Source organism: Poecile atricapillus, chromosome 3, assembly GCF_030490865.1.
Source record: "Poecile atricapillus isolate bPoeAtr1 chromosome 3, bPoeAtr1.hap1, whole genome shotgun sequence".
Classification (NCBI taxonomy): Eukaryota; Metazoa; Chordata; class Aves; order Passeriformes; family Paridae; genus Poecile; species Poecile atricapillus.
In genome coordinates, this window is record NC_081251.1 from 75,385,995 (window position 1) to 75,406,640 (window position 20,646).

The window sequence follows — 20,646 nt, forward strand, 5'->3', positions numbered from 1 at the left end:
TAGGAAATAGCACCTATGTCCCTAGACCTGGATTAATGAGCACAAGTGATTGTTAGTAAGCATCATTGTTTATAAACAGTGATATAGCATTAATAGATAAGCAATATTAGTGGGTTCTGACCCATCCACCAGGGAGGTGAGTGTGCCACTGCTGCTTAGTTGGAAGATGTAAATAGGAATATTGAAAGACTTAAGTTAGCTGCACAGTTCCCACTGAGGACAACCTTAAGCATATTTCCATGTCCTAGATTTCTGTTTAGTTCACACTCAAAGACCTTGAAAGGTCCTGGAGATAAACCCCAGTGCAGAATACAGTAATCATTATCGCAAGAGCATGGGGGGAAAAAAATATCCTGCCTGTATGACCACAAGCACCACAAACTTGTGGTGAAATAACATTCTCAACATATCTTAAGACAAAGGATTTTCTTAATTCCAAAGACAGTTCTTCAACAGGGCATGTTGGTTGAAAATGAGAACAGGAAGGAAAGATGGAGAGAAAGAAGAAGCAATTCAGCCTTAGAGTCTTTCTATAAGACACTGAAAACTTTGGAACAGAGAACCTAGTTGAAACTAGGCATTGAAGTCCTCATAATTATAAGTGTATTATTTTGTAGGGTTTTAAAAACATATTTTCCAAACAGAACCTTTAGTTTTTTTCTAAAGGAAGCTATGTTAAGAGTATTTATCAACTTCCTGGTTATTCTAGAATACATTGATGATTAAATCTATTAGAAGTTCCCTGAGATGAAAGATATCAAGAAAGTTAACATTCAATACCAAGTCTTGAGCTTGAGAATTTCTTCTGAGCACAGTGTATTTAAGTTTTAAATATTAAATGAATGTGGAAAAGCAAACAGCTCAAAATTAGGTTTACTATGGGACTCGGTGTGGGAAGGATAAGAACAGAAAGAAACATCTTTGATAAAAGTAACAGAGGCAGAATATTCAGTTTTCATATATAGGCAGTAAAGATTTTAGAAATCGTTTGCTGGTTATCTTAGATTGCATTGATGTATTTTCAGTATTGTTTGTGTTGGCCTTCTGGCCTTAGGCGTTTAATAAACAAAATGCCTGGTCTCTGCAACCTCTTCCCAAAAGGAAGTCTGATTTCTGGGGCATAAGAGTGTGAGTGTGGACAATGTACCTGTCTGGAGCTGCATGTAATTACAAATCACTTTCCATATCTTATGTGAGAAACAGAAGAAAACTCCCTGGAGCAGCAAAGACATGGGGGGGAAGAGAGGTCTGCTCTGGGTTACTTATGCAGTCCCCAACCACCTACATTTTTATCACCTTGGTATTTGAGCTAATAATTCAAATCCATGTCCCTGGGGATGCAAACCAATACGTTTTCAAGTTGTTCACCCAAGGCCTAAATAATATTTTGCAGGATTAGAGATGTCTTTGATGTAAGAGAGAGTGCCCCCAACACTCTTGAGATGCAGAGCACTTGATTAGATTTTTATATCAGGTTTTGGGTGATGCACCAATTGCTCCAGCTAAGGGAGTTCTGCTAGTTCATGTGATAATAACCTGAGGTTCTTGCAAACATATCAAACTAGAAAATTGAAAGTCATGCTCAACCACATGCACATGCTATTCTGGCAAACCAGCCTAGTCCAGCTAATATAACCCGTCATGTAAGCACTTCAAGGCTAGTTGGTGGTTTCAAGAACGATGTGTCACATTGCATTTCAGAATAATCAGAAAGGTGACATCATTTTGCAGTACAATGCATTTTCATTTGTTCTGTTCCTTTCTGGTTTGGTGGTTATTTTGATGTCCTCTGAAATAGAACACAGTGTTCTTGACTCATCTCTTTTGGAGGGAACGTGGACAAGTGTCCTATCCCGTGCTACAGTGAACAGCTGACTAGTGACTAGTAATGTAAATTTGCTTATTACAGCAATGTATTACAAGTTCTGCAAGATTATATGGCACACCAGATATTTCTAGAACTACAGCCTTATATTTCTGCAGGTCCTGTATGCTGTGCTGTTTTATGGGCAGTGCTTCTGAAAACCATTATCTTACGGGTTTAGGTTTTTGGTTCTTTTGGGGTAAAGAGCCCATAAATGTTTCTTAAAAATAATAATACTACAGCTGAAAATATAGTGTCTGTACAAGCTTGCTTTTGATTTTCTCATCCTTTTTAATGTAATAAAAAATTAAATCTTTTACTTGGCCTGGCCAGAAAAATATCCCAACTTTTCTCTGTAAAGTTCTAAATGAATTGACTTCCTGTTAATGCTGGAGCAGCTGAGCTCAATTTACCATGAATAACAACAAAAACACACTTCAGAAATTCTTACGTGCACCTATTGCATCCAGAGTTCATAATTTTTTCCTACAGGTGTGAGCACTGGAGGTGTTTGTATGCTCATTAGAGTAGGAAGCAGGGGCTGGGAGCAAACAACGTGTGCCCAAGCTGGGCTGGTCAGGGCAGCTCAGCTGAGGAGCTCTGCAAATCTCATTTGCACAGGAAATGACTTGAGAAGGACCATCTCACCAAAACCCTGTCAGACCATGTTGTACCAGTGTTGGAGCTGTCAGATGTAAGAGTTCTGATGAATTTGTTCAGAGAGAATTTACTTTTATTTTTTTTTTCCCCCAGCTTCTGTACCTACTTGATAAAATTTGTTCTCCCTTCCCACAAACCTTTCCTCAAATGGATTTGAGAAAATCTAATCTGTTTACAGGTTGGGGTTTTTTAGAAGGAAGAGTCTTTCAGCTTTCAAAAATAGTGCTAGAAACATACTTCCTCCTTCCTTATTTTTTGGCTTTTTATCTTTTAGGTGGAGACAGTCAACAAAGCTGCAAGGTTCCTGGACAGGCAATTAATAAAATAATTGCCATGAAATTTTTAATCCAAATAGACATTCATTAGTTAGACAATTTCACCTAGTCTTTGTTAATTTGTATATTAATGAGTATATGGGACTGAATGGACGTGAGACTATATTTTTATTTTTACATTTGGCTTCACTTCAGCTTCTGTCCAGTACCACAAGTGCTGAAATAAAAATAACTGTTGCCTGGTACTTCTGACCTCAGCAGACAGAGAGTGTCCTGAGAACCAGCTAAAAGAGTTGTTTATTTTATTTCCAATTATTAAAACACTAAAAGTCTTATAAAGACCAAACTGAACCACTGATCCCATTGTTCACTACCCCTCTAGTGCTCAGATGCATTGAGGGGCAGATCAGAAACATTTGCATGTAACACAATAAAAAGAGTACAAGTTTAGCTACAAATTTATTTTATTTTATTTTACTTTAATTAAATTTTTACACTGTCAGAAGATGAAGCATAGGAGACTGTAACAGGAAAAACTGTCCTTTCTTTTATAATAACAACAGATTTTCAGCTGTATGAACTTTCTGCTTCAGCTGCATCTTAGGCAAGTTGTTATTCATGAGTTATAGCATGAATGGCACCAAACTGACTTTTTTCTTTAATTTAATTGATGGCAATAATTTAAGACACTGCACATTCCTAGACACATACGAGACATATTTTTTTTTCATATAAAGCTGGTCAGAATGTGAAGAGATATGTGCACACTGATTCTAACTTTTCACCCATCTTTAACTGAACATATGATGTCAATTAATAATATTGAAAATGGATTTTGTGAGGTGGTAAAGGCTTAAAATGAAAATTTCCAGAGCTAGTTCAACCAATTGCAGGTGAAATAGACATGAAATGCTTTCAGCTAGTAATTTTCATTAGATTTCCTGAACCACAGTATCTATTCTCCTGCTGAATGCAGTAAGTCTTGTAAGTAGAAATTTAGTACTCATCTACAAAAAACATTTGCTTTTTACAGGTATTTCTAGTCAGGAAGATAAAAGGATCTGATGCAGGCCAGCTTTATGCCATGAAGGTACTTAAGAAGGCAACTCTGAAAGGTAAGGATTTGGGACAGTGGCTGCAGTTTCTCTTTCTGTGCTAGGTAGTAATTTATTTTTCTTGCTATTTTTTACATTGTTGCTGCCTTGCAGTACATGAATGCATAAATATGTCCCTGCCATCCTCCAAAATTCTGCCTCACTTTAGGTGAAAAGAACTTTTAAACAAAAATATGTTACCTATACAGTGTGAGAGCAGGAAAACAGGTTTGCAGCTTCCCAGATGCATGCATGCTTTATTTTCTTGGTATTATTTTTAAGACTTCTATTTGGTATATATTAATTTGTATTGAAGTGTCACTATCTTTATGTTGCTGAAATAAACCTGGCTCCTACTGGGCAGAATGGCCTTCCCAGCTGGTGGGTCTCGCTATGTGCCTGAAAAACCATGGGAATGCGTTTTCAAGTGTGAGGAGTTGTTCTGAGACTGTTTAGATCTTGCTGTTTCCTAGCTCATGGGCTGTAGGAGGCTAGGGCCAAAGGACTGATGTTTAAAGCTGATCATTCTCTTCTGGGGCCACTGCCTGCTACAGACAAAACAGAAATTTGTAGTCAAGCCCAGGACTGAAAAGCAAAGAGAGTAAGTTCAGTCTCAGTTGAAGTCCTTACTGTTTGTTCCCCCACAGAGTATGGAGGATGCAGTCATCTTGTTTTCCTGACCTAGCACTGTTCTGATCTTTCCCTCAAAAGCCTCACAGTTCTTGCAGATAAAGAGGAGAGCATTCATTTTGTCTGGAGCAGATATTTTGCTTTGTCTTGGATAGTGTGGGTTTGTGCAATGCAGTGTAGTGTCTAAATTTCTGTCCTAGTGCAAAGAATAATCATTAAGTGACCAGATAGTTCTGATCACTTAAATTTCGTTAGCATGCCTTGCTTTGGGGAACCAAAACACGAATAAAGCTTCCAATAATTGCAAGCAAAGGCACACCAGGCCTTTAGGCAGTCCTTTCCCCTAAGAAAGCCTTTTCAGGGAAACATGAGTTTGAAGCAATGCTGGCGTGCTTATCTTTTTGTTTGGAATCTAGATGAGAATGTTTGCTCTAGCAGAACAGCCCAGGCTAAATAAGCACTTAAACAGTACTGGACATAAGACATGCAAAGAAATAGGTCAGGCCTGTGTACATCACGTGTATGGCAGAGTGATTCTCTGACTTCTCAACCAAGAGCAGGACTGTGAAGTGCCCAAACTGGGCTGAACTCAGCTGTCAGAGTCTTCCCCACTGGGGAACACCTTCTTCTGATAGTGTCTGAGCAAGGTCTGTGTAACCCCTCAGACATCAGCATATACCAGAAACTTATTCCTGTTTCTTTTGACAATACAGAGGTTTTTTACCAAACGGGAAAATTGGATATTCCCTCTTTTTCAGTGTAACTCTGAGGAGTGTTTAGCAGGAAGAGCTTTGGCAAAGGGGATAGGGTTTTTTTTGCATCCCCAAACACTTTACTGTTACTTAATGTTTGATGGTGAAATATGTAAAATTTGATTCCACTGTAAAAGAAAAAAACCTTTATTGTGGCAGTATGTCAGGAAATGCCAAAATTTAGGTTGCAAGTTTAAAGTACCCAAAGTGTTCCATTAAGTTTCTATTCTGTCAAGAACAAGAACCTCTTTGCAGTTCTGTGGCTCTTTATAGCACAAAAAGGCTATTTATTGTCTTTTTGAGTGTGGGTCACAAGATCCAAAAATTGAGGCTACTTTGTGATTTTGGTGGATTGCATTTCTTTCCCATTCAGACTACTTACCTCTCTGACTGCTAGCTCTGGATTCCCCATTAATCTCAAGATAACCAGCACAGGGATAGGAACTAATTTGTCTGCACCAGTTTCTACAAGTAAGTTTAAACTGACAGCTGTTTAACTCAAAGTACAAAAATAAAGACAGAACCCCATTGGCAACAGGGTGAGCGAGACGAGCAACAACGAGGATTGCTGTGAGTAAGCTTCCATATAACTTTTGGCACAGAGATAATATTTCTGACAGCTTAATTTCATCTTTTAAGTGAGAGTGCTGAATTATTGCTGACTACTTACACTCAAAAAGACTGGAAGTCACTCCAATGCGAAGTGTTTATTACCCTGTCAAGCAGTGGGAGCAAAGCTACAGGTACATGTTAGCACTGTGTTCAGCATCTGCTGACAAAAGACACGCTACAAGACAAATTTCAGATGATTTTTCTTTCTGACCTGTGCTCCACACAAGTACCACATGGAGCAGGAAAGACAGAGCTCTCCATGCCAATTCCATTGACTATGGCCAGACAGCCCTAAATGTTATAGCAGTTATTTTCTATAGTGAAACAAATTTGCGAAGCATGTGAATGGAGAAGTCAGAAGGAAAAAAAAAAAAAAAAAAAAAAAAGATGGGATAGCAAAGCTGATTTCTTTCCTGGATTCATCTGAAAAAATAAAACCTGGATAAGTAAGAGACCTTCAGAAGTGATGGTACTTGCTCTGAGGAACAGCCATAGTAGGTCCTGTTGAGGGATTTCCTGCCCTGGGAGCCTGACTGTGGCTGTGGCTATCTGGTAATGTTTAGGAAGAAGCAGAAGTACAAAATGGTGCTTTCTCCAGTGAGCCTGCTGCCCCTTTCCAGGGTAGTTGCCCCTTGTTAGCATGATCCCAACTTCACCAGCAGCAAAGGTTAGCATAAGAAGGGCACAGCAAGCAGCAGCAGAATCCTTCAAGTGTTTACAGTTAAAAAATGTTTTTTGATACAAAAGAGACTTTGTAGGTCAATCACATATGTAGATTTGAGCTTGAAAAAGATCTGATAATCAGCAGCACCACTCCTGCTGTGAAGGAAAAATTAGGCTCCAGAATATTCCAGTTTAGCTTGTAAAAGCTGGCAGAGGCACATGCTGTACACACGAATATTTGTGAAAATTAAATTCATTTTAAACTCATGAACGTTTATTTTAAACATAGGATGTATCTGAATAAGCGCTTGTAATAGCATGGGTCCTTGAAAGAGCAAAAGCTGCTGTTAGTTTTTGTTGTAAATGAGAGTATCACACGTAAGTTTCTTTCCTTTCTGCCTCATTTCCTTTTTCAGGAGCTTGTGGGTATCTGATTTTGAAGCAGAAAGCTTTCTAGATAAGTGTTTCATTCTAATTATCAATTTTAGGAAAACCTTGTTCAAAATGTTAAAGGATGTTATGTGTGTTAGGTGCAAGATATGGAATACATCAGATTTAAGGCTGCATGTACGTGTAACTCTAACTTATCTCTCTTTCAAATGCTGTATATTAAATTACATTACCTTAATAGCTTCCTTTGCAAATATAAACTCTTTTGGGGGCATCTAGGTGCTCAAAGATATTTAGGCATTCAAATACCTTCCAGGAGTGAGACTTTTGCCCTTCAGAATGCCATTAAATAGTACTCTTAAAATACCATCTTAAAATGTTGCCTTCAGGTCTTTGTCATACTCTAGTTTTTCTTTAAAATCAGAGTTTTAGATTACAAGTTGACAGATAATAAAGTTGATCTATATGTTTAAACACTTACAGAAATGTATCAGTGAGTATTGCCCACCCTGAATTCATTGTAAATCTGAGCCAACCAGAAATAAACCAGGGAGTGTTTATTCTGTGTATATGTGTGTCTGGTATTCACCAGCAAAGCAGGAACAGAGGAACAGGGCAAGCTGATTGTTCTGATTCATTCAGTATTTCTCTCAAGGTGTCTCAGGCTCCATCAGCTTTACTGGATGTGCTTCAGAATGCCATGATCAAGAGCTGTTTAGATTGGTTACGGTGTAAGCCTCATTAAACACCCATGAAGTGCCCATAAATCCCCAGCAGGTTGCTGTGCTGGAATGTAAGGGAGCTTGAAAATCAAAGACCCATTCCTCCAGGAGACGTGCAATCTAAGAGAAAGTGGCATGAAGCCATAATTCACTGACATAATGCTCATTAACTTTATAAATATTACAGAGATGATGTAGCAAGGGTTATGTGATGGATCATGAGGATGCAGTTTGCATCTGCCCATCTGGTTGGCAATGGGGTGTGTAAGTCCTGGAACTGGAAGCCATTTGACCCTGAGAATGCAATCTACCTTTTTGTGCTTATGGGGTTTAGAAATCATAATCTCTTTTGTCAAAACCTGTGAAGTGCTTTGCAGCTTATGATCCCCTCAGTTTAAGCCAGCAGGCTTAGGGGTTTGCTGGTGTGTGGTGGTTATAGGTGCAGTAAGCTGTGAGAGCAGCTTTAGTGACTTACAGAGAGCTTGGCTGTTCTCAGGGATGCAGGATGGATAATATCAATTGTACCTGAAATCTAACAACTAACTTGGATGTTACCAGGCCAAGTGTGATTTCTGTCTAAACCACCGATAAAATTGTAGTAGTGATTTCCCTGATTGGACACCAACTGAAGTGGCTTCTTCAGCTTTCCTCTGTATTTGACTCAGTTTCCCTGCAACAAATATGGTGTTTAGATATCAGATACCAAAGTCCAGTGGTTTCCCTCTGGTTTGAAAGGAATAAAATGTCAACAAAACAAGAAATTGTAGACAATTTTACCCTATCAAGCAGGACTCAGAAAAGGTCTTCACCTCAGGTAAAACTACCTCTGTTTTGCTGAGCTTTTCAAGGTGTCTTTTTCTACTTTTTACAGTCCTTGTGTGTGGTGAGAGGCCCTGGTGCTCATCCAGGCTCACCATTTAAATTTTGGGTTATTATCTTTTCTTAAAGAATCCTGCTATATTTTTTATATCTTCTTGGGCCTCTTATTAGCTGCTTCTGAAAAATTCACGAGGGAAATCCTGTTCACAGGACAGTCCAGACCCCACAGCAGAAGTACCCTTGTCCTGCAGTTTGGAGGAAAGATTGTGTGCTCTGATCGATTCAGTCCTTAGAATTGATGCATATGCATGGTTTCTTTAGTCTAAGAATTGTAACCCTCCAAATGTCAGGGGCTCTGAGGTCAGAAAAACACAAACATTGCTGGACCTGGAAGTGCCCTTAAAGATCCAGCTGAGACACAAACTCACCCCTCTCCACAAATAGCCATACGCTAATTTTTCAGTCTTGGAAAGAAATAGCAACTTCTGTGTGCATAAACACAAAATTATTTGATTTCTCTGTATATTTCCCAGTGGCTCAAAAATGTAAAGATCAGCCTAGTGAGTAAGTGCTGAACCAGACAGCAACGCTCTCGGGTCACCATCTGGACCTGGCCCGTTCACATGCATGTTCTATGTGGCTAGGAGTCAAGAAGAGCTGCAGAACGCACCAACCCTCCTCACAGTTTAGGAGCAAATTGGATTTAGTAGCTGTCATCTGAGGAAGCAGAGCTTTCTTTCCTCTGCGGGAGTTTTGAAAATGAAACCGAGAAGTTCTTCAACAACCAGTGCTTAGGGGTCACTTTTGGGCTGTGTTTTTACAGTGCCTTTCCAAATTTACTTGCATCAGACCACCTCCTTCTTCGTCCCCTAAAAAGTCAGCTTTAAGGGCTCACTTAGGCTGGTTCTAATGGGCATGGAGAATAATGTGGTTTTGTGTATTATAAGGAAATGAACTGTGTTTAGGCAACTCATTGTGTGTCAGTAAATATTATAGCGAGTCCTAGCCTGAATATACAGCAGACAGGTCAAAAACAACAAAAAGCATTGCTGGAAGTTTGTTTTCATAGTATTTGCTAAAGCGCTCATTGAGCTTGTAGCTTCTGAGTTAGATACTTAATACTCTTTAGGGACTATGCACAGTGTTTGGATTCAGATTTGGAGGAGAAAGGAAAGCTTTTGCCTGTAAATATAAACTGAACACGCATCTCTTAAAGATTTTATTATCTGTTTAATTCAAACCATATGGGGGTTTGCATTGCATGAAGTCCTGATTAAATTATTGTGTCTTCACAATGCCAAGTACACTATGAAGATCCTGTTAGGAGGCGAAAAAATTCCCACTGTTGATACATTAAAGAAATGAACACTGGATGTTAAAAATGCTCTCTATTTTGTAGCAAGGGAATATTTTGGCTCATTTGTTTTTACACAAAAACCTGTTGTTCCTTATGGGGTTTTCCTAAATGCCAAAGACAACTGAGCTTTCCCTTTGTGAAAATGTTGGCTCTTGAGTTCTGTATAGGGTCCAGAGAGGGGCAACAAAGCTGGTGAAGGGTCTGAAGCACAAGTCCTAGGAGAAGCCGCTGAGTGAGCTGAGGATGTTTAGTCTGGAGAAAAGGAGGTTCAGGGATGACCTTATCACCCTCTACAACCACTTTAAAGGTGGTGAGGGTGCCTGCTCTTCCTGGCAGAAGTAGTGCTAGGATGAGAGGACATAGTCTTAATCTGCACCTGGGGAGGTTTAGGTTGGTCATTAGGAAGAATTTCTTCACAGAAAAACATTGGATGTGGCACTGAGTGCCATGGTCTAATTGACAAGGTGGTGTTCAGTCAAAGGCTGGACTCCATGAGCCCAGAGGTCTTTTCCAACCTGATTGGTTCTGTGATTCTGTTAAAACTGCTGCTCCCGTTCCTGAACAGCAGGTTCTTCCTGTTGTTGAAGCAGGGCAGAATCACCAAGTCTGTGCCTAATTATTGGTAAAAGATTAAAATCAACCTCCCTGTCTTCCAAACAGACTGATTCAGATAGGAGCACACACTTCTGTGTTTGTGATTTCTGCTGTAGGTAAATGCAGCAATGTTGCCCAGTCCTTTCCTGTCCACACATTTCTTTCAGTGTAACTCTTCTGTTGCAATAATATCAAATTATATCTCCCTGCACAGTTGTATGTTCACTTGGAAAGCAGCTTTAGCCACTTGGGACACTGCAGCCTGAAACATTTTCCTTTTAATCTCCCCAGAGAGCAGACAGATCAGGACTTGGAAGCAAACTCCAGCTTTCTTCACGAGCAGTTCAGCAGCAGAAACTGTGGTGGGTGTCCTAGTCTCCAACAGCATTGGTGCTTGGGTTTGACTGAGCTTTTGAAGGAATTCTTCCAGGCATCCCGCTCTGCTGTGCCTTGGTTTGCTGAGCACAGCAGTTTTGGAGCACACAGAGTTCCCTCCTGATGAAATTCACTCAGGAGCCCACCCAGTGCCCTCCAGCCTCTCGTGGATATTCAGGTCACAGCCCCAAAATGTGACAAAAAGAGTGGGACAACCTCAGGTGTCAGCACACACTGTTATTTTCCACAGATTGGAACCACACTGCTTATTAGTGCACCCATAGGTTTAAGCCAAAGTTTCAGACTTGGCTGTGAAGACAGTGAGTGCACCCCTGCTTGTGTTTTTCACAAGGTATAGCACAGAGCTGTCTTAAATTTTTCCATCTTTTTGTTAGGTTAAGGTACCCACGCCCCGGACTTCTAATCCTTGAGCAGTTCCACGGGCCTCAGCATCATCAGAGGGTTGCATTATTCAGGTTTTCATGTGATGATTCTCTAGAGAGCACAAAGGTGATTCAAATCTGAAGTCAGAGGAAGAAAGCACTGAAAAAAACTGCTGGTTTCTTTGGAAGAAAATATATGTTCTTTGCCTGTGATCAAATTATATAAGCTTGTTCTGAATGTTTGTTGAGTCACTCTTCTGTCAGTGAAATATGGAAAGAATGACTTTTTAAAATATAGGAACCTGCAGCAGCTCATGCAGGTTACATTTGATGTTGCCCTCTGGTTATTCTTGACTGTAAATATGTGGTTGCTGGGTAGCTGGGCTGTTGGTTTTTTTTTTTTCAAGAATGAGTAGTTCATCATACTTATGGCTTTTCTGATAGTGCAAAGCAATTTTTCAACTCATCTTGTAATTTTCAGTCAATATGCCATTTACCTCTTTAAAGTTTCAATTGATCTGTGTATTTGCCATGATGAATAAGCAGCAATGGAGACACTTTCAAACTGCAGCTCTTGTAGGTACCACTATTAAAAGGTTTTCAGACCCAGACTCATTCTTCAAACTCTCCATCACAGACTTGTTCAAGAGTTTCACTATAGCTTGATTTCCATTGGATTGTTCCTTTTGTCATTTCAATTGCATTGTATATCTAATAACAGATATTTGCAGTTACTCCCAAACTGGTTATTGTTTTACAGAAAAGACCACATTTGATATTTTTTATTGTCAAATAGCAGATTGCTGTTAGTTGCTTTTGCTGTGGATTCAGGAATGGAGACATTATGTGGACAGTTGTTTTGGAGCCACTAGTGAAATATTTATCCTGTTTGAAAGTGTGATCCAATTCCATTTTATCTGTAGAAAAATTCCTTTTACCTGGAAAAGACTGGTTCAATGACCTTTGTGAGCCCTCACACCCCTCATCAGCACAAGCTGGAAAGCAGAGAGAGGAGAGAAAAAGACAGCTTAGCTTAATTAGAACAGATCTATGAAGACTGACATGAAGCTTCAGCTGAAAGAATGAGTCCAAAATGAGATTGTCACTGCTGGCCACGTACAGTGCTCTGCCTGGCCCAAGAACCTGGGAATGAGGACTAGCTGAACTTCAGGACAGCCACAGAGGCTCAGTGGTTCTGCTTTGGAAGCCTGGATCTGTTCCAGGTAAACCCACTGGTGTGCTACTCTGGGAGGGTTGCCTGTGCCTCGCACTGCTACTGAGGCATCATTTGGAAGGCACCTGAAGAAGTCCCATGGCCCACCCCTGACCTAGCATGGTACAGTGATGCTTTTGTGTCATCCCTCACAGATGTTTGCCTAACTCATTCTTAGACTGTCTCTATCACTATATTGTTACAAAACACTTCCTAGCATCTGTCCAGTGTCTGCCTTGCCACAGCTGAAGCTGTTCATTCATCTCCTCTCTCTCAAGAGCAGTTTCGTCTTTGTGGCTTTCTTCCGCATCTTGAAGTTTGCTATGTTCAGCTTCCAGCTCCTGTAGGCTGAGAATCTTTTATGTTCCTTTACTTCCTCAGTGTTCATTTTCCCTAGATACTCATTTTAGAAGATTTAGCTATATACTAGGTAAGTCAGAGATGATATTCTCTGCTCTGGCTGCATGCTCTACCTTTCAGGTCCTCTCTGAGTGCGTTGCTGTGACAGAGCAGAGGTACTCCTGCTCTATCACAAAGACTATTGAAAATTCAGGAGTTATAATTAAACTGGTAGAAATGTCTTGCTTCAAAGACAGCAGAGTGGTCAGATTGTTGAGATGTTTGTTCCTTTGGAAAGTCCCATTCAGAGAAGGTTCCTATAAAAAGCCAGTCCTTGGGCAGATGGATTTGTAAAATGGTGTGATTCTTGGGATGTCCCATGCAAGGCTAGGAGTTGGTCCCAGTGATCCTGATGGGTCCCTTCCAACTCAGCATATTCTGTGAGTCCGTGATGCTGTGAGGATTTCTGGAGGGTGGTTGCCTGCAGCTGTCAACCTCCACACTCCTTCTCCCATGTGTGCAGTTTAAGAATTAAGCACATTATCAGTGGACAGGATGTTCCCAGGTCAGTCAGGCTCTACCAGTGACAACAAAACCCTGGTCATTGTTTTACCTTCCCTGCTGCACTTTTTCTTCTGCCTCTCTGGCTGGTGTCCTATAAGCCAAATAGAAATCTTCATGTGAAAGTCTACTTTTCTGGTTTTCTTTTGTCTTTGTCTTGAGGCTTGAATTATTTCGTGTCTTGTTTGTCTTAAGGAGTTTTGTAAGCTTTGTGTTTGCTTGCAATGCTTCCAATTTTAAGAAACCCACTGCCAACAGAGAGAAGCTATCTCTGGCAACCCATCACGTCAGCTGTGCAGCATGTGAATGAACTTCTGGAAGTCTTTTAATCCTGCCTGACATCCAAGAGCTTGCTGATGGTACCACAAGGCTGCAAATTACAGGAAAAGAAAAATTGCTCTTTTGGCAAATACAGGCTCAGATGCTCTTAGTCTTCATCTTCTTTGAATTATGTCATGTGGTCTGTTCTTTCATGGCTGGCTGTGTCTAGCATGGGAGCTGGTACATCAGTTTAGGAATTACAACACTTTGTGCTCACATTTCTGCTGCCAGCCAGTTCCATGAACACAAACCAGCTACCCTTTACTGCTGCTCTTCTTCTCCATCTCCATATTCTTAATGCTGACTCAGTTATGCCAGCCTGCTCTTCACAGTGCTCGCTGCCCTTTGGAGGAGTAATAGTCAGATATTAATGGAGATGTTGTTAACACCCCTCCTCACTGAAGTGCAATCTATTGCATTATGGAATTTAATGGCTAAAGAGTCTTCTGTATAATGCATTAATTATTTGAAATGAATCAACTCTGCTTTTGAGTAAATTTATAGCCGTAGTGGAAAGCTAAACTGAAAATACAACAGCTAAATATCCCTGAGATTTTTAACCGCCCTGATGGACTCTGCAAGTCATTGGCTGTGGTACGAATCCATTATCAATATGATAAGCGTTTGTTTGCTCTTTTCACCATTTGTAACAGCCAGGATGATTGCCATTTAACCAAGTTCAGCTGCCTTCAACTGCAGTGCATTTGCAGTTGGTTGGAAACCAAATTCATAGGCGTCCTCTGGGAGGATCTCATCTGCTTTTATTGGTTCCCACAACACAGCAGAAAAATCTTATTTCCTTTCAAGCATGAGGACAGATTAACAGTGAGGTCAACGCTGTCACTTGATGCCACTTTAAGTCAGAGTGACAGCAGAGGATAGGGGTCAGTTGCACTGGTGATGGTTCTCCTCACAGCACTGCAGCTGGATCGCTTGTAAACCTTCGCCAAACAGCTGGCCAGGTGTTCTGTTCACAACTGCTCCAGGAGGTGTGCTAGCACTTAGCTGGCTCTCCACAAAAGTTAGATGGCACCATGTGGGAGACTACCATCGGGAATTTGTTTCTACAGAAGCAAACTTTTGTTTTCACACTCTTTGTGTAGGTCACAGACATCAGTTTCAGCTTCCTCTGGCTGAGGTGTTTGCGCCGAGATGAAGGTTTTGATGACTGAGGAGAGACCAGCAATCAGCATCAATGACAGCCCCTCCTTTCTATTTTCTCTACAGCATTTCCTATCTGCATTCTATAGTAATTGATGCACTCAAAAGGTTTCCATGTGTAGTAATTTACCTGACATTTTCTCAGCGGCAGTAGATTATTTTTGTAAATTCGGGCAAAGCCTAAATTGTTCAGAAAATTGTACTGTGTCCCTGGTCATCTTTCAGATCTTTGTTTGGGCTATGACATAGTTGCCATTGAGTGGAAATTGTCTTCATCAATACTATAAACCTAGAATTGGCTTTTCTGCTGAAAGAGAGTCTACATTTCCTCTCTTTCTGTTTCACATATCTCCTTTTATTTATATTCCTTTATTTCCTTTTATTTTGATAAATAAGTCTTTGTCCTACATTTTTATATCCTTTAAATACTTATCTTCTTTATAGGTTTTGTCAATGCTTATCTGTTCAAATTTGATTTCGTTATGGATACAATAAGCTCTGCAATGAAAAATATCAATGTCATATACGTACTATGTTGATCCTTGTATATTATCATAAGAAAGAAATATTTGTAGGTGTACATTTAGAAGTACTGTTTTGTATTTTTGTTCATACATGTGATTCCCAGCACAAAGCAAGCAACTTCCAAAGCAAAGTTTTGAGGAAGCCTGAAAGTTTGCACTGTGTGTGTGAGGAGTATGGTTTGCTAGCAGTCACTGGAAGTTCTGTCACAGGGCTGGTGGTCACAGGGCTCTGCACTACCCCTCTGCCCTACTCACAGCTGTCACCCACAGGGTAACAGCCTTAGAGATCAAGGATTCTTGATAAGGCTGTTTGAGACCGCAGAATTAAAGGTGCTGTGTGGAAACTAAACTGCTCATGGTTATTCTCAGGGTTTTCAAATTCACTTCCGATATGAATTTTTGGTTTCTGACGTTTTTCTCACTTTGGTGGAATGTTCTGACATAATGCTATGTGCTTGAGTCCTGCTATAAATGTCATGTTTCAGACAACCTTCCAAATACTTGTGCATAATAATGAAACCTAAATTTTTTATTTTTTTTTTAAGATGTCCTTTATTGAGGTGGAGTCACTGCAGCAAAGTAGCACATAGTGAAAAATGCAGTCTCATTCCCCTGCAGTCAGGACAGGCAGGTTTCTTACTAAATAGTTGTTTAACTTTTTCTGTTCAGTTTTGTTTTAAAATGTGTCAGTAAGGAGGTTCCAATCCCAAGCCATTGCTCTGCTCTGTAGGGGTTCATGCAGTTGAAGTTTGCCCAGCATAGCCTACATTTCCTCTGTTTCTGTTTCGCTTACCTCCTCCTATTTATTTTAATTTCTTTCCTTTTATTTTGATAAATAAGTCTTCTTTTCCCTGCATGTTTATATCCTTTAAATATTTATCTGCTCTCCTCCTGTCTCCCTGTAGTCATTGCTCAGTACCGTTTGTGTTTAGCTTTTGGCAGCTACTCAGTGACATAGGGAAAAAAAACCCCAAGATTTCCTTTTCGGTTAGGTATTCTTTTAGAGCTCCAGCAGCTACATATATTTTTAGAGCTGTATATAGGGACTGAGATGTAGATGGTGAGATCCTATTAATGTCAACAGCAGTTTTACTATTGACTGTTTTAGGGCCATGATTTCACCTAGAAACTCTCTGAACTTAGTCATATCTTCCACAACACTCCCTATACAGTGGTGGAGTCCAGGCTGAAAACAAATTCACAATGGTTTGAGGACTGTGTTCCTCTCCTCAAAGAAGAAAACATTAAATTAGCCTTTTCGTCGTTGTTGTTGTTTGTGTGGCCAAGGCTTGCTGATTGCAAAGCTTTAATGAGCATGTTGATAACACCAAAAGACCAGACTTTTTCTTATGCTCTAATTTAGGAAATGACCTTGCCTTGACTTCACACCCTGCTTGCTGGTGGGACTGGAGGCTTTTTCAGTGACAGACAGCCGTCTTGCAGATACTTTTTCATTTTTATGAGGCAAACATATCAGCAGAGCTATATTAAGTACGTCTGCATCACGTCAGGTCCTGGGCAAAGCAGAGGGTTATTTTGTCTGAATGTTAACATTAAATGCCACAATTTTACTGAGCTATTTAAATTCTAAATTCATGTCTGTTTTGTGTGCAGGTAGTATGGAGGGCTGGGTTACAGGTAAACTGATAAACCTTATCCTGTGTGGTTTACAAATAGCATCTGTCTTGGCTTCATATCTCCTAAACAAAGTGTGCCCTCATTGTTGGATAAGCCACTATCCCAGCTTCCTCACGGATGCTTTAAATATACTAGTTATTTGTTTCGGAAACCAAAATTTTTATAATTCAGTAACTGAAACACTCATCCAAAAAAAATTTGTTAGAATGAGTCAGATTGGACTGGCTCTATGTTTACCACATCCAAGCAGCCTAATGGAAGGAGTGTTTAGAGTGAGAAGTCAGCATAGTGCAGTTGTGGTCAGGACAGCTTGGGGAGAATGTTGACATTTACCTCCTGTCCTTTGACCAAATCCATCCAAACCCTCCCTTCTGAGAAATGAACCTCTCACTTGCCAGCCACTGCCTCACGCTACCCATATCAGAACTAAGCTGGTAAACTCTAAGCACAACAATCACAAAAACATCACTTCATAACTTTGTATGTTTACCTTAAACCTGGAAGATATAGGGGTTCTGTTTTAAAACTTCCAGGTGGGTTTTTTTTATTATTCCATCTTCTGAATTTATGTTACAGCTGCTAAGGAAAAGATGAGTTTCTGACAGAGCATCTATCCGCGGGAACAGGACAGTTGAGAGAAGTTTTGCTTGACAAATTATCAGTATTAAGCATTTCAGCAGAATTCTTTGGTTTGATTGCGTACCTTTCTAAACATTATTTTATAGTTGTACATTACAATTACAGTTAAGAAAGAGGAGATTAAAAAAAAATAAAAGAAAACCCTTAACAAAGAGTACTTTGATGCAGCTAAAACAATGTTTCTCAATTTAATTTTGGAAAAACTGACATATTTAGGCTTTCTGTTCCAGTTAGAGAACAAAAAACTCACAGCAAAAACATCTTCAAAAATATTCAAAATTATAAGTTTCAAACAGGTCTACAGAAAACATTCACTAGGATTGCTTCAGCCTATGACTAAAACTGCCCTGGTGGCAAATGACAGCATCCCAGTACATTCTACACAGAGAGGAAATACCACATTTCCTCTCCTTCCAGGAATTCTCGCTTAATATTTTATAAAAGATTATTGGTCTCATCCTTAAACATCTGAACTGGACCAGGCAGAAGGTTTCATACCATGCCACTAGGGGCTCATATAACAAAAGAGAAGGGACTTGGGTGGGCTTTAAATCACTCTCACACAGGGGCCCTCACTGTCACACACTTTGCCTTGAGTTGGTGTGCCAAGAACTCTTGGGGAGATCCTGTGCCACCCTCACCCCCTTTCAGCTCTGCCAGCTTTGCAGGTGAATTAGTAGTTGCTCAAAGGTCCTGAAGAAGAAGAAATACCCCTTCCAGTACAACTGGCTTCCTAGACCTGGAGAGATTGAATAAAGGGGACAGTTTTTTTCCTGTAGAAGGCTGGCATAAGATGGAATATCTTTGCATTTTCATCCCTGAACCAGTGTTCACACCTCATACTTTTTAATCAAAAGCTGTATATTTGCCTTTGATGATATGCTGCAGAAAGTGTTTCTGGTGAGTACCAAAGCACAGACAGCTTTCACACTTCCAGAGTAAAGGTGATGCACAAACTTTATTCAGCTCTCCCTATAAAACCCACCAAACAGCAGGTGTGTTTTCAGAGCAAAGAGCAACAGTGGTTGATTAAACCATGCTGGACTTCAAGCTTAAAAGGCAAGTGGCAAAGCTCATTACCCTGAGAGATCCAGCAGTTCCTGGACGTGTGGATCATCTCCATCACAAGCAGGACAAGAAAAAACAGTAACTTCTTCATTGCTTCTGTTGGCTTACCAACATCTCCTTAATAAAACACAGGTCAGACACTCATTTGATACTGGAATGTCCTATGGATAGGGAATATGAATCTTGGTGATGCCTCTTCTTTGCAGCTGCATGCAAGTTAGCCAGCACTGCAGCAAAGCAGGAGCCACAAGGGGAAAAAAGAGTCTCCCAGGAGACATGAGAGGAGTTCAATGGAAAAAAATTCATCTCTCTTTATCCTGTATTTAAGGGTAGGAATGAGGACTATATGTCCTGGTCATCTTTGGGTTATTGGTTTCTTGTATGCTGGAACTAAATTTGAAATACCTATTTTGTGTGGGGAGAAAAGGCCAACTGTCTCATACATGTTTTAAATAACTTTACTGTAAAACTGTATAAAACCAGTTTCTTCCTTCAGTTCATCATAATTTCCAGAGCTGCTGATGATCAGGGACCTTTGAATTCTAAGGCCAGCCTTCTTATTCATTTGTCATTTTGAAATGATGCCTATTCCTAGAATAATAATACCTAGAAAGGTAATTATTGCCTGTCAGTAAGAGTTAGTACTGAAATTGTTATTGCCTGCAATAGTAGTAATAATAATAAAAAATAGTTAAAAATACCACTTCAGTACAATTGGAGCAAATGAAGTATAGGAGCATCCTACACTAAAATTCAAGCAACAAATAATTTATTGATGATTTCACAGGATATCACATCCACTAAGGTAAATAAATTTAAATCAAATGTATGATTTCCATAGAAAGAAAAAAAAAAGTTCCAGGTGCAACTCTGCAGAGGTATTGAAGACTTTCAGTTTTGCACAAGTTGTGAACAGATGTATTTCCAGCTGTAGGTTTTAGATTTTTAGAGGAAGTTCCCTTCTAGCAGATGGCAGCTTTCTTTTATCTTCGTCAAACTGTTTACTGAGTCTGGTTTTACTTCATTAAGTTAGAACTGATTTATGCAGTTGTAAGGGGTATAATTCTGACTTTGATGGTGATGTACATGACCATAGGATTTGGCTTGCTGGTATCATTTCACATCCACAGCTCACAGACCTTGGTGGGAACGGTTTTACCTGGCAGCTATGCATAAGGGCCTCTGTGGATATTCAGTGTTCTAGTTCTGCTTAAAAAAACATTAAAAAGTTGTAATTTCACCTCTGTATAAGGACATGAGATTTATGTGATCATCTGGCTGGTCTGTCAGTCAGTATTTCCCTAATGATGGGGTTGAGCCCAACAGCTAATTTCAGCCAAAAATCTAAAACACAATCTCCTGCAGCATCTGTGGATTTTTTTTTTTTTTTTTTTTTTTTTTTTTTTGTCAAGAAGAAAGATCCAAGATCCAGTAAGGAAACAGCAGGAGATTGCAGCTGCCAGAGGCTCCATGGGGTAGAAAGGAGACAAATGTGCAGCACCCTCAGCTCATCAGGGTGCTCCTTCCTGGGCAAGGCTATGAGTAAAACGTGTCAAGGGCATGAGTTACTGCTCTGAGGATTTATTTTCAGCTGAGTTTGTAAGCCCTAGAAACCATGTTTGCTCCTGGCAACTTCCATGTGATTTTTTTTTTTTTTTTTTTTTTTCTTGTAGCATCAGACTTCATCAATCTGTTCTTTAATTCTCTTTGTTGGAAAATTGAGCAGAGGTACTTCAGAGGGATACTGAGAGATTTAATTAACTTTTACAAACAGAGGCAATAATGAATAGGTGATAAAGACTATAAATGGAAGTTCAATACTAAAGTGTAGTATTGATTTGGAGACATCTGTCATTCCAAATGACAAATTCTTAACATCGAAGCATCAAGGCTACTTTAAAATAAAACAAACAGAGGCAACTCTTTGATTTCTTTAAAGCCAAATGTGTTGTTTCATGTAAAAGGGATAAGAAAAAATAAAAGGAGGGGAGA

The 20,646-nt window shown here is 39.8% G+C and overlaps 1 protein-coding gene across 1 annotated transcript in view; it reads left to right on the forward strand.

Annotated features, from left to right (window-relative positions):
* The window catches only part of RPS6KA2 (ribosomal protein S6 kinase A2), a 159,242-nt gene that overhangs the window by 63,238 nt on the left and 75,358 nt on the right, over positions 1 to 20,646 (forward strand). Inside the window, exon 3 of the mRNA XM_058836823.1 lies at positions 3,833 to 3,914. Coding sequence (XP_058692806.1) covers positions 3,833 to 3,914 — 82 coding nt within the window. The remainder of the gene's footprint in view (positions 1 to 3,832; positions 3,915 to 20,646) is intronic.